General features: G+C 43.5%; 1 protein-coding gene across 1 annotated transcript in view; it reads right to left on the bottom strand.

Moving 5' to 3' along the window:
- Nucleotides 1-14,371, bottom strand: part of SORCS3 (sortilin related VPS10 domain containing receptor 3) — a 590,148-nt gene that overhangs the window by 23,738 nt on the left and 552,039 nt on the right. Inside the window, exons 17-20 of the mRNA XM_024734978.1 lie at nucleotides 11,647-11,760; nucleotides 8,259-8,430; nucleotides 5,764-5,950; nucleotides 888-1,021 (exon numbers count right to left, since the gene is read on the bottom strand). Of these exons, the coding sequence (XP_024590746.1) occupies nucleotides 888-1,021; nucleotides 5,764-5,950; nucleotides 8,259-8,430; nucleotides 11,647-11,760 (607 nt within the window). The remainder of the gene's footprint in view (nucleotides 1-887; nucleotides 1,022-5,763; nucleotides 5,951-8,258; nucleotides 8,431-11,646; nucleotides 11,761-14,371) is intronic.

The raw sequence follows: 14,371 nt of genomic DNA, 5'->3' as shown, positions 1-14,371 counted from the left end.
ATTCCTTTTTAAAAGGAATTACTACACCAGCAACTGAATATTTATTTCCCCCTTCTTTAGATATCCAGCATTTCTGAGTCTGATATATCTTTCATAAATTTTTTTTTTTAGAGTAAAGGTCTAAGACGAGCAGTACCAATCACATCAAGAATGACTAAAGAAAATGCAAAGACAAAAACTGGAAGAGCGAAAACCATGAAGCCCTTAAGCTGAGGAACCCTCAGCCAAACTGCTCTCAGCTTCTGCTGTACAAGTGTGGTTATTCTTGAAAAAGCTTCATCATCACCAGTTGCCAGGAGTAGGGAGTATCTGCAAAGTCCACAGTTTGGCCCTTAAGTCCCTTTCTTTGAGACTTGGCAACATCAGTACCATGCCTAAGAGGAAGAACGTCAGTACCTGGCCCCTAACAGAACACCTAGTAGGTCTTGCTAAGGATGCTTTACGTGCGTTATTATCCCACTTGACTTTCGCTGCCCTGCATTTAGAGATCTAATTCACGTTTCACAGATGGTGTCACTTAATTTCAGAGATGCTAAATGACTTTCTTGATATTATACAGCAGGTAAGTAGAAAGGCCGGGATTAGAACAAAATGGAACAACATCAATATTAGAAATATTGGTTAGAGGGGCAAGAACAACCAGGTTTGTACAGATTCCCCAAGTACCCTTTCTTCCTTAGGATTATTTGAACTTTCCCTATTATAACAACGAACTTGCTGTAGGAGGGTATGTCATATTCAATTACGTGGATTCATAGCTTCATTTAAGTATCCCCCATTGCCCACATCCCCCCTCTGCACCCCCCCCACCCAACATCAACACAGAAGTTGGAACACGGGAACATTCAGCATAGACCTAAGCACACACCAATCAGAAAGGGCCAAACCTTTGTACTATTGCCAAACCACCAGAAATAGGTCAGGGTCCCCAGCTGGCTGGGCCACACAACGGCACTGATGTTGACCTCCTTGTTTCTTATGGCAACAAATGGAACTCGGAGATGAACATGCTCCACCGGACCTAAGGGAACAAGGAGAACAATGTCAGTGTTTCTATTCCTGGAATAAACAAACGATCACACTCCCAGATTCTTAATCTTAACCTCTGTTACCATCACCTATAATAAAACAAGGATTGCAAACCCACAGATGTTGAGAAGTATGTGTGTGTGTATGTGTGTGTGTGTGTGTGTGTGTGTGTGTGTACTTAAATGAAGTACCACATATAACAGGGAACTCAAATCGGGCTTCAGATTTTTTCAGTGCCATCTGAATTTAATTTCCATCCGATGAGCCCAACCTCCAGTGCTTATGAACCCCCAGCCCAAGGACAAAGCTAGTTTACTGGACACTTAGTCAATAAATAGGAAGATAAAGAGTGGTCTCTTGCATTTCTGCCGATTAGCCTGTATTGTGATTGGGGGTCAGTGCATTGTATGGAGGGCTCCGCCATTATCCTCAATTGTTAATTGGCCCCATCTTGTTCAACAATCGGCCATTGTGCCTGTCATCTGCAACGCTCAGTGGGTATCATTCAGAGGCTCGCGAGGCTGTTTTATAGAAAGGAAAGAGCCCATCTCCCTAAACTGAAGGAGAAATAAGTGTCAGGTTCCCAAATAATAATTTAAAAAGCTGCTTGCCTAAAGGTGACCAAGCTTGTACTTTTTCTTCTTCCTCAGAAAACTGAGGTAAGCAGTCTCAGGTTCTAAACTAGCGAGTAACAGAATAGATTGGAACCCACCCTATGCATACTAAGTGAGGATTTTAATTTAATTCATTTCCAAAACAACGTGAGAAGAGGAAAACGCTGTTGGAAAATGTTAGTGTATCAGCATCGCCTTTGTGGGTTAGATCGGTTATTTTTTAACTCTGTGGGATTTTCTCCCCCACCCTTACCCCTTTCTTTTTCCTTTTTGTTTTCTTTTTTTCCCACCTACTTCCTTTCCTCCCTTTCTTCCCGTCCTTATATCCTTCCTACTTAGCCAAATCCAATGAAAATCTTCTAATGATCTGTCCACACTAAGTCAGAGCACATTTCCCTGGTTTCCACCAAGACAGTGTTGATGAGCTAAAGTGACTAAAGGTCACAGCTGTAGCAGGGACAGCTCTTTAGCCTGGGGGCCTTGAGTTCTTCTCATGGGTGGGACATTTTCCAGGCCACCCAGCCTTCACTATTGATGTCTTGGGTTATTTTGGAGACAGCTCAGTTGAAAGGGAAGAAAACAGATGGATACTCTTCACTTCTGCTCCTGTTTAATTTTAGGTTTATGACCTTTTCCTCTATCTTACAGAACCTTGACTCTACACAGACTGTTATGCTGTGCCCTGCCTTCCTTACAGTAATAAGAACATATGAAAGTGATGTGTGGATGTTAAAGGTATCATATAATTAATTATGTGCTGACACTGTTTCCACCACCACCACTACCGCTACCACCACATCATCACTGTTCCTGTGTATCATTGTGTAGAAGTCCCTCTCGAGAGAGTGAGCGTTCTGAGTCTCACCGGGTACCTCCTATGTCGTAAGTAAATTTAGACTGGGATAAAAAAGGTGTTTGGACAGGGACTGATGTTTGGGTGAGGAGATCAGCCAGACTGGCTTGCCACCTCCCAGATGATATTTTCTTAGGAGTTTTTCTGGTTTATCTCTCTTTGTTGTTTGTGTGTTACTGATCATTGTGGAAGAGAATGAGGTAATGGGAAGGGGACCCTGGCCCGGTCATGTCCTAAGAGGGAGATAAGGAATCTGGGTCTTATTTTAACACCTCAGAGTTGTTCTTCGTGCCCAGATCCACATCCCTCATTCTTCTCCTGCTGGGAAAGGGGCCCCTTTTATGCTCAAAGTCAATGCTTCTTTTTTTTTTTTTAATTGAGGTAGAGTTGATTTACAAAATTGCGCTAGTTCCAGGTGTACAGCAAAGTGATTCGGCTATACACATACACATATATATATAAATATTCTTTTTTCAATTCTTTTCTATTATAGGTTATTACAAGATACTGAATATAGTTCCCTGTGCTACACAATAAATCCTTGCTGCTTATTTGTTTTACATACAGTAGTGTGTATCTGTTAATCCCACGCTCCTAATTTATCCCTCACCCTCTTCCCCTGCGGTAACCGTAAGTCTATTTTCTATGTCTGTGAGTCTGTTTCTGTTCTGTAAATAAGCTCATTTGTACTATTTTTTAGATAACGCTGCTGTCTTATCTCTCTCCCTCAAAACGCATGGAGCCCATTCCCCTGGCCAGCTCATGGGAACCCTGGGCTTTTCCACAGTTCAGTGATGTCGCTATGACTCGTGGCCCTAGACAGGCTTCTCAGCTTTCAGTCACTCAGAGGCTTCGGCTCAACCAGGGCTTACATTGTTGGGTACTTTGATACCCAAAATATAAAATGAGACCTCCTTCTCCCTAAATTCATGCCAAACACAAAAGGGGTTGGGGCTTCCACGAATTAGAACACCGTCAAGCATGGCCACATATATGCCAGCTTCAGGACAAGTACATTTGGGTAAATATAATCTCAAGCAACAACATCAAACAGCTTTTCAGGGCAAAGAACCTGAGCCGGAAGCTCCAGACTTCAATCTACAGATAAACCAGGGATCGGGGAGAAGAGAGCTGAGGGATTCAGGAGGGAACATAGCAAACTCCTAAAATCTGCACCGTCAAAGAGTGCTTTTTCTGATAAAAATCTAATAATCAGTGCGAGATTGGTTATTATGGGCAGCTAACAACTACCTTTGTTAGCTAATGGCACAAGATGAGGCCAAGAGCAGTTTCCACTACAATAACTGTCTGGTAAATGCAGCCATGATTGACTTGGAGGGAATTATGAGCACGAAAAAAGTTTCAAGGGACATTTCCTTCTTCACGCACGTAACCCACAGTATAAACCTGTTCCCTGCTCTTGTGTTTTCTTTTGCCACTGAAATACATTGGTCACTGTGTCTGGCAGGCAAGGCCCACTCTTGGCAGAATTAGGAACATGGGTGGGGCAGGTCGTTGGAATAGAGGAAAGAAAATGTTTTTTCTTTGTCTCCATTTTTAAACGCAGCAGAAGTGTCAGGTAGAAAGTGAATGGGAAGTACTTAGTAGTTACTAGAGCAGGTAACACTCATCGTGTACCAAGCTGGGTGCTAAGTGGCATTTTGCACATGTGCAGAAAAACACTGACGTTGACCTGAGATCATCATCTTTAGAAAGACCTGTGGGCAAGACTGGCCCTTTGCCGGCATCTGGGAACTTGGCTCTGGGAGTGTTTCCAGTCAACAGTGAGCTGATAAGATTGGTTCACTCTGCCTATTTTCTTTTTTTTTTTTTACCAATGATAGGGTTTATTTGGAAAAAATGCTTTCCTCGGGGAGACTGGAATTTTGGTATACCCTAGGCAGAGGATGGCTACTTGACCAGTCCCCAGTAAAAGCCACAGGCACTGAGTCTCCAATGAACTTCTCTGGTAAATAGCCCTTCATATGTGTTGCTACAACTCATTGCTGGAGGAATTATGCATGTTTTATGTGACTCCGTGGGGGGGGGCTCTTGGAAGTTTGCACCTAGCTTCCTCCAGACTCTGTCCCCCTGGCCTTTTCCCTCTGCTGATCTCGACGTGTCTCCTTTCAGTGTAATAAATTATAGTCTGAAATATGACTATATGCTGACTCTTATGAGTCCTTCCAGCAAATCACTAAACCTGGGAGGGGATGTCTTGGGGACCCCTGACACATACACATAATCCAATTTGATTCTCATAGCCTTGCTATGATCTAGGTATCAAAGGTGAGGAAACGGGGGTTTGTAAAGACTAAGTTGACTGACAGTAGACATTTCACAAACGGATATGATCAGAATTCAAACACAGGTCTCCCTTGCTCTAAACTTGGCTCATAAACACCTTGCACACCACCCACCTGGGTTTCTGACCTGTTGCTTCTGACACAGAATTATTATTGTCGGTGTGGTGTGGTTATCACCCCTGGGGCTATTGGTGGCCCGTTTCTCACAGTACCTTCCCTCCCTCACCAGAATGTAAACTCTGCAAGGGCAGGGCCATCTCTGTATTGTTGCCTCCCAGTGCCTAGCAGAAGCCTTGCATATATTAAGAACTCAACAAATATTCATTGAATAAATTAGTGAATGATTGGGTGTGTTATTTGTGTTTCCTATTTATTGTTACAAGATCCCTGTGAAGCAAGGTGCCAGTTAGAATTAAGCCATTTTGAAACTGAAGTTCAGAAGACCCAAAGGAGAAATCATTTATCTCATGGTCATGTAGTGTGGCATCTTTAAGGATATAACACATATAATCCAGGTCTTTCTCCATGCACTCCCCTCATCACTGCTGGTCCTTATGCTACTATTGTGACCAGAATGCTAGGAGATCAGCTAGGTCACTGTTTTCCAGGGACCTTTTTTTTTTTTTTTTTTTGCAGTACATGGGCCTCTCACTGTTTTGGCCTCTCCCGAAGCACAGGCTCCGGACACGCAGGCTCAGCGGCCATGGCTCACGGGCCCAGCTGCTCCGCGGCATGTGGGATCTTCCCAGACCGGGGCACGAACCCGTGTCCCCTGCATCGGCAGGCGGACTCTCAACCACTGCGCCACCAGGGAAGCCCACATCTCAATCTTTTGATTGAGGTCATCATTCGGGGTAGTAGTCACACCAAATCTTGCTCAGCTTGGAATCCCGGGAAGTCTGAACAAAGGGCGTTGTCAACTGGGAAGAAAGTAAGAGAGGCAATGGCTCACGCTACTTACAAACCACGTGCAGGAAGAGGACAGCTGTGTCTGAGCCCAGGTTGTTCTCCGCATAGGCCGTCACCTGGAAGATCCCCGCACTCTTGTACACGTGCTTGATGCCTTCCTCGATGGGACTGAAGTTAGCATAGGACACTGCAATCCCATCCCCAAAGTCAAGCTGGATGTTTGTCCTTTGGAGATCACCCTGCAAGGTGGAATAGCAGTTGGCCTGGGCCCATTCACATGGTCCAGCCTGATTCCTATTTGATACTTGGTTCTGACCTTCAGCATCACCCTCTGAGCCCCTAATCTCTCCCAGAGGGCTGAAACACCCTCGACACAATCATCAGACTCTATCTACTGGGCACTATGAAGAGGTACTATGGACCTATTGCCCCTGTATGCCCAAGCTTGGGGCAGCCTGATTTGGTTGACACCGGCAAATATGGATAAGGTAGAGCCTCTGTGAAGCTATGAACTGGGGAAGCCAAGGGCTTCCCTGGCTCCCTCATACACATTGTTCAATAATTTCTCTCCTGTGTCGTCACCATTGTTGTTGTCCTCATCATCGTAGTAGTAGTAACAGCTAATACTGATAAAGTTTCTTTTCAGTTCTAAGCAATTAATCCCCTCTCAACTCTATAATGTAGAGAGTATTACTGGACCCATTTCTAAAATGGGGACAAAAATAAATTAAGTAATTAGATCAAAGTCTTTGCAGCCACTACTGGAAGAGCCAAGTTTTGAACCCAGGCAGTCTGGTGTCAATACTCTCAACCACCGTGCTATAACTATAATTGTCCCATTTTTTAGAATTTATTATTAGGTTCTAAGCATTATGCTAATCACATATTATATAATACCATCTTTAAAGTAACTCTGTGAGATAGGATGATTATTTCCATTCTACAGATGAATACTGCATACCAGCTGAAACTAGACCTGTGCTCTGTTGACCTTGGGTTTCCCTAAACCTGCCTAAGCTCCCTCTTCCCTAAAGCCTTTTTTGACCATCTCAGCTCACAGATATTCCTGCCTCTTGAGACGCTAAGAGCCCCCTGCGGAGGTGATGTCAGTGGTTCAGTTGCGTGCATCTTACCATCCCAAGTTGATCCTTAGCTTATTAAGGGCTGATACTGAACCCCATCCTTTCTTGTCCTTCTCCCCCCTGTACTGGGCCAACACTATGGATAAATTAAATTGAACCTGACCATAAGATAAGGATCCTGGATGAAAAAGAAGAGTTGGGTCTCTCTACTTATTGACAAAGATGGTTGATGGAATAAAAAGAGAAATACATCATTTTAGAATTATCTGCCCAGTGAATGTGCATTCATCACATTCTGTGCATTCTGTCTCTTCCCCCGTGGCAACCCAGATGTGAGTTGGTTGGTATCAAAATATTAATAGGTGCTACCTTGCCCCTCACACAATGTCAACTACCCTTGAGTTTATGAATATAAATTAAAGTGGAAATGAACTGAAGGCAATTCAAATGGATAAGATCATGGCTCTTCACATCTATTCAAGAGAAGTTTTTTATAGAGCTGGTCCTGGAAACTCCCTAGTGGGAATGTGATAATGACCTCCTCTGAATAGTAAATTTCTTTAATTTAAGCACCCAGTGTGGATGAAGCCTAAAGAATCTGTCAGCCCGGGGATAAGGAACCCTCACCGTCCTGTCCAGTGTGGGCCAGACTTTAAAGGTCTCTAAAGTATTCAGAGTTAGGGGGAAAACTCCTGGCCTGCTTTGGTCTCCTTCCAAACTCTCAAGAGCACACAGTAATTTGCATTTAAATTTAGATGGCTTTGTAAATCAGGCAAGCTTTCTTGTCCCAGCACCTCAGAAAGGAGTGCCTGAAAAATTCCCTGGTTTAGAAACAGATGAAACAACTCATATAGGAAGCAAGAAGCATACAGCAGAGCTATTTCTACCCTGGAATGAACGAACGCAGTCTGATTTTACTGCCCAGATCGCAGAAGACCTAAAAAGTGAACTAATGGAGCAGGTAGCTGATGGAAAATCAACTCATATGACATTCTTTATAAAAATAAGTTTAAAGGGTTAGAATCACTTCCCCCCACCCTCACACTCATACTTTCAAGACCCTTTGAAAGCCTTGTGGGCTTTTCTAATCAGTGGGATTAAGGGTTAAAAAAAAGGAAAAAATGTGAATTCCCTTCTTCCGGCAAAGTTTACAGTATACAGTCTAATGGGAACATTCCTCCAAAGATGCAGACCCTAAAGGGATACCTCAAAGAATATATTCAAATTTGCACCTGCCCAGAGACAAGGGGGCCCCACTTCTGTATTGTGGAATGAAGGGAACAGGGTCCCTAAATATCCCAAGACCTCTTTCACCCCTTCCATCTTCTCCCAGGAGTCTTCACTTCTCACCATTGACTTTGTTACAATGACTGGTGGGAAAACGTGATCTTCTCTTCCCATCTGGAAGTGGGCAATGACCTGCTTGTGAGTTCTGACCTCACAGACGCGAGAGGGTCTCCCCTACCTCCTCCATGAGGATGATGAAGGTCGCATTGTGCCCCTGCTCTGCCACCAGGCGCCCATCGGTCGTCACCACGTGGAGGCCGTGAGGGGCTTTTCCGGGGCATATCTGGGCCTTGGCGGTGTACTTCTCCCTCAGTCCGTCTGTGCAGTTGTTGGACACGATCCGCCGGTACCTGAGAGGTATTGGCCATCGTCAGTGGCGGGGTCTGTGCCAGTGTGTGCACCCTCGCGTGCGCACGTACGGCAGAGCATGCAGGAGAACAAGAGCGAGACACAGATTCCGCACGGCTGCATCTAAAGGCTGAGTCCCAAAGACAACAGCCATTTAGGACGCTAAGCAAACGCTGAGAAACCGCTATCCCTCCATCTCAGAAAGAGCAGCTCCTTAAACATTATTATCGATCCTACCTGGTGAAACGCAGATCGCATCAGTGTCTAAACCAGGCAAGAAAAATCAATGTCTGACTCACACATGATACAGGAGGAGACAGACCCACTGGACTAGGGAAGCAAGGAAAGCAGGTGCTTCTCTCTGTGATGGAGAGACTTGTGCCTACCTCCCTGAGGCCAGAAAGCAGCTAGAAGATCAGCCTTCTAACTGTGACTACTCAGGAAGCCTCTTCCGGTCTTCCCTCTACCCCCAGGACATCATCCCATCCCCTAATACCTAATAGCCCTTACTGTGGAGCCACTGGGCTCTTTTACAGCACATTTTCTCTCCTTGTTAATATTTCATTTCTCACTCATCACCAATGCCAGACTAGAAGCACAAGTTTGAAACTCCTATTTGATCCTGCTGTGGTAAAACTGCCTCAAAGAAGCTTGCATGAGAAAACCTCCCCGTAAACACTGTGACCTTCTAGGTTAAAGGCATCTTTGCGCACAGTGATGACATGACATCTCGCTTGACCACTGACCCCAGCACGTGAAACCGAGAGCTTGCCCACAGCCCTGACCTGCACGACAGACTTTATTTCCAGGCACATCACTGTCTGTAAGGCTGCATAAAATCAATACTCTGGTAAAACCACATAAAAGAAATGCGCCACAGACACCGACACCACCACCACCGTCATCGCCATCATCGCATCACATCTTTCACCCTGTGTGTCAGGAGTAATCAACCGGTCCATCCATGTTGCCTTTTTCTGGTGGCCTTGAGAGCAGGTGAAAGCAAATTCCTGATAAGTGATACCAGTCTTGCACTATCCCTGATATTTCCTCTCCCCCTGCCCCTCACATACTGCTGAATTACCAGCCCCACATCTCCATCCAGAGATCTCAGGAGGGTGTCAAGCAAATGTTATATGTAGTTATTGCCTCATAAGCAATTATAATATATCCTCTTATAGATATATCAATATATTATTTTTAATTGTCAACTGAATTCATAATGGTTCTAGAGCTCCTCTGTCCAATAAGCTAGCCACTTTCCACCTGTGGTTACTGAGAACTTGGTCAGTGGTGTGTGTTGAAATGATAATATTTTGGACATACTGAGCTAAAAAAAATATATTATCAAAATTAATTTCACCTTTTAAAAAAAACCTTTTCAGCGTGGCTATTTTAAAATGTTAAATTACATGTGTGGCTCCTATTATAGTTCTTTGGTCAGCACTGGTCTATATAATCAAACTTTTCTAACCTATACTTCCTTGCTGAGCTTCAGTCATTTAGAAGATACTGAGTTTTACCTATGATAGATATTTTGGTGGGTATCATGTCCTAATGCACACTTGATATCACCCAACTCTTCAGCCTCAACTGGCCAGCTGGTTGACAATTTGTACTAGAAGCCAACATTTAAGCAACCTGGAGATTCACTTGTTGTGAATCTTTTGAAAAAAATGAATAGTTTTTCCCTTTCATCTTCTTGATTTATTTGATGGCTACTTGGGGTTTTGGTACACCTAACTTGCTTAAACTTGGGTCTACCTACACATGTCACAGGATCATATGAGAAGCCCTAATGCAATTACCTTCCAGCTTATGTCCAGGTATGTTCTGGCTGGGAATTTGGTGGCGTAGCTCATCTTCTGTGCCCATTGTATTCCTCTTCCTCAAACTTCCTAGCACTTTAGTCTCTGACACCACATGTCTTTAAGTTTCATGCTGCTGGATCTGGATCTGAGTGGCTTAAATCCCTAAGACCATTCACGTACAATAAAATGACATCAGCAGTGATTAAACCTCAGCTCAGATCCCAGGAATAGCTCCCTAAGAACCAAATTTTTGGCTAAAAAATGTATGCTTCTCAGAGTATCTCAGACCACTCGATATACCTCTTCCATCATGTTTTATCTTCCTCTGTGGACATCAGTCGGGTAGATAGTACTCCTACCACCATTTTACAACCAAGTAAGGTAAAAGTACTGAGCTGGTGAGTAACTTGTGTGAGATGTTAGAAGATCCATTGGAAGAGCTGAGACTGAATTCCAGAACACTTTAGTCCCTTGCTACTCAAAGATCAGTGCTAGGACCAGCAATGCTGACATCGCATGGGAGCTTGTCGAAATGAAGAATCTCAATGCCACTCTAGATCTCCTAAATCAGAAGCTGTATTTTAACCAAGATCCCCAGGTGATTCACAGCACATTAAATTTTAAAAAGCACTGTCTCAGACCACCAATCCACTTTCCAAAGCTGTTCTAGGTCATAGGAGTGGCAAAGGAAAGGGGAAGACAACAGATCTCCAAGGAAGATTTTTTCAAGCATCTGAGTGAGTAAGTAATAAGTGAACAAAGAGAGAAACATACATGACTTGACAAGTACAGGGAGTGTGCCTTGATCTTCTTAATCCAAGAGCTCCTAGGATGGGACTTTTGACTTTTCATTCTAAATTTTCGTCATCGGTCTATGAGAGCTTTGGTTCATCTATCACTAGAAAGCACTGCAGTGTCTGCACACCACTAGTGTTAATTTATTTCCATTGGGGTCTGGAAAATAAGGTGGCATCGCCTTCCAAAAGAGAAGGTCTGATCAAATAATAGCTATGGTATTTCAGAGGCAAATAGCAAAAGGTACTGAAATCTGGGTAATCAGAAATCTCTTTTTTTTTTAACACCTTTATTGGAGTATAATTGCTTTACAGTGGTGTGTTAGTTTCTGCTGTATAACAAAGTGAATCAGCTATATGTGTACATATGTCCCCATATGTCCTCCCTCTTGCGTCTCCCTCCCACCCTCCCTGTCCCACCCCTCTAGAAATCTCTTTTGATGCTCCAAAAAAGCTAGCTTCAGCTAAAGAACCCTTCAGCTTTCCTCAGAAGCCACCTGTTACAAACAAACTCTATCTACACTCCACCTTGCTTCAGTAGGAATCCTCCTTTGATCCCAACTTAGGGAAATAGGGAAACAGTGATTGGAGCTCCTTCAGGTATTTTACTTACCCAGTGCTGTTAAGGTAGCTTTGACCAAGGCTGCAGTCCTTTGACGGGGATGCTGGATTGTACCAGAAAGCTGGGACACACTGGCTTTCTCCACGTCTCTCATAGCCATAGTCACTGTCGAGAAAATAAATATTGCATACTGGTGTAGATGCACAAATGTGAAAATACCCACAGGCACACACAAACACATCCCTTTAACCATCCCCAAAGCTGCAACACATTCTTTAAATATTCCCAGTGGGGACAAATATTCATACTTTGAAAATGGATTTTCAGATTTGGAAATAATTCCAAAGTCATTCGGAGTTCAGTGTATAGAAGACATAATAGATTATCAGATGGAGGGTCCAGGCTTCAAAAAGTATGGATGTACATAATGTGGCAGGTACACTGGCTTGGGGTGGGTGTGAGGGATACTGTAAGCTTAAAAGTATATTTTGGATCACAGTGGATTTACTGAAATAAGCAGATGACAACCAAGAAGATGACTTTAACGGTCAAGATTTATTTCTGTGTTCAGATTCCACATTTTATTCCAAAATGGAATTCATTGATCTTATTTTCATTTTTTCTGAAATCTCTCTCAAACAAATATACACATTTGCATTCACATATACACAGTCATTCAAACTTTTCCCAACTATTTATAACACAGGTCCCTTGTTTCCTTTAGGAAAAAACAACACACACACACACACACACATACACACACACACACACAACCCCACAAAAACTATACTGTAGCTCTTCTCCATGTTTTTGTAAAAGCCTAGCCATAGTAAAATGAAGAAACAAAGTCTGGTATGATTTTCTGCTCCTTTCCTCCACATTCCAGAATGAGGAAGTCATCGACCATTGTAGGAGAGGTGCTCTCCCATCTGAAATGTAAATGGTGTTGCCTTACTTCTTGGACTTTTATAAAGCTCCCAGAAACGTAAATTCCAGGGTAGAAAAAGAGCAACAAAGTAGGCATTTTGTAACTCTTGTAACCAACCCCAGGTCACTGAAGGTGGCTTAAATTTGGGGGAGGAGTCATGCCTCCGAGTCAAGCACCCAAAGATGTCCTGAAACCCACAGACAGGGCAGAACAATCTGGACATTTGAATACTGATCCACTGAGTGTTAATAAAACATAAAACAACAGGGAAATCGCTCTCTCCAGACCCACCCCTCCTTTCGTTTTCTGCTCTCCTATTCTTTGAGCCAGGATTTAATTAAAGTCCAATGAAAATAGATGCAAATTGTCTATGTGGGTAACTAGGATAGCAATGAAAGGGAGACAGAAAGAAAAGTTTAATTCCACATTTATTACTCAGTATGTGCCTTGTCCTGTGAAGGAAGTGCCATAATCCTTATTCTCAAGGGGTTTTCAGTCTTTTGGAGAGAGGAAGACAACATGCCTCAAATCCAACAAAAGAACAGAGTAATAGAGTATCAAGCAGAACACAGTGTGATACAGGATGAAGCAGTACAGTTAAGAAGTACCAATTGACTGATGAGATTATATAAATTATCTTCTCGGTTTGACCCCACCCTACCTTGTCACCACCTTCCTCCAAACCAAACTCAGGCCAACATTTAACCCTCTTTGTCTTTGTCTGTGTGATGCCCGGGGCTTATGTGTGTGTGTTTTTTTTTAAATATAAATTTATTTATTTTGGCTGCGTTGGGCCTTCGTTGCTGTGTGTGGGCTTTCTCTAGTTGTGGCGAGCGGGGGCTACACTTCGCTGAGGTGTGCAGGCTTCTCATTGCGGTGGCTTCTCTTGTTGTGGAGCACGGGCTTTAGGCACGCGGGCTTCAGTAGTTGTGGCACGCGGGCTCAGCAGTTGCGGCACACGGGCGCAGTAGTTGTGGCTCACGGGCTCTAGAGCACAGGCTCAGTCGTTGTGGTGCACGGGCTCAGTTGCTCCGCGGCATGTGGGATCTTCCCGGTCCAGGGCTCAAACCCGTGTCCCCTGCATTGGCAGGTGGATTCTTAACCACTGCACCACCAGGGAAGTCCTGCCCTGGGCTTTTGAAGCACTCTACCTTTTTCTGTTTCAGGTGGTTTCCTATGTATCCTTCTTCAATATCTAGGTCTGATGAAGCCATTCTTGCTTCCCTGGACCAAACCTTTGTGGTCCTAGCATTTTAGAAACATCAAGGCTACAAAAGAGCAAACCCTTCTGTTGGTTTTGTTTGGCAATATAAGAGTCTACAATAGGACACTGAAGGTGCTAAATAAATATTTACTGGGTGAATGATACTCTAATTACATTTTTAAATGATTGCACAAATTATCCCATGGCATCTGGTCTATTTCTGCAGGGAGACTGTGAGCCCATGGTTGACTTCCCAGTGTGGACCACAGAGAGAATCCCAGGTGCTCAACAGATGCCTGTGGAGTGAGTGTGAGCTTGAGTCATTGCAAATCGCTACACGGAAAGGTGAAGGTCAAGACCAGCTTTGATACGGCGAGTTTAAATGAAACTGGAAGAAAAGGAGAAAGGGACATGTCTGTCAAGGTAATCTTTTGCCATGCCTCCCCTGATCAATGATTGGAGATCTTCCAGCCTGAGAGTTCATATGGACTCAATGTTGTGCCAGCTGGTAACTGCCCATGAGAGCCAACTTAAAATTCCAGGAATTTTGCAAGTTAGTTAATGGTTGTTAAACACAACTATTATCGAAAATTAAGTTATACAAAATTTCAATTAAATAAATTATATTCAAAGGATAATAAATA

This window comes from Neophocaena asiaeorientalis, unplaced genomic scaffold, assembly GCF_003031525.2.
Source record: "Neophocaena asiaeorientalis asiaeorientalis breed wild unplaced genomic scaffold, Neophocaena_asiaeorientalis_V1.1 scaffold240, whole genome shotgun sequence".
In the NCBI taxonomy this organism is placed as follows: Eukaryota; Metazoa; Chordata; class Mammalia; order Artiodactyla; family Phocoenidae; genus Neophocaena; species Neophocaena asiaeorientalis.
This window is presented reverse-complemented; position numbering and strand designations above follow the sequence as displayed.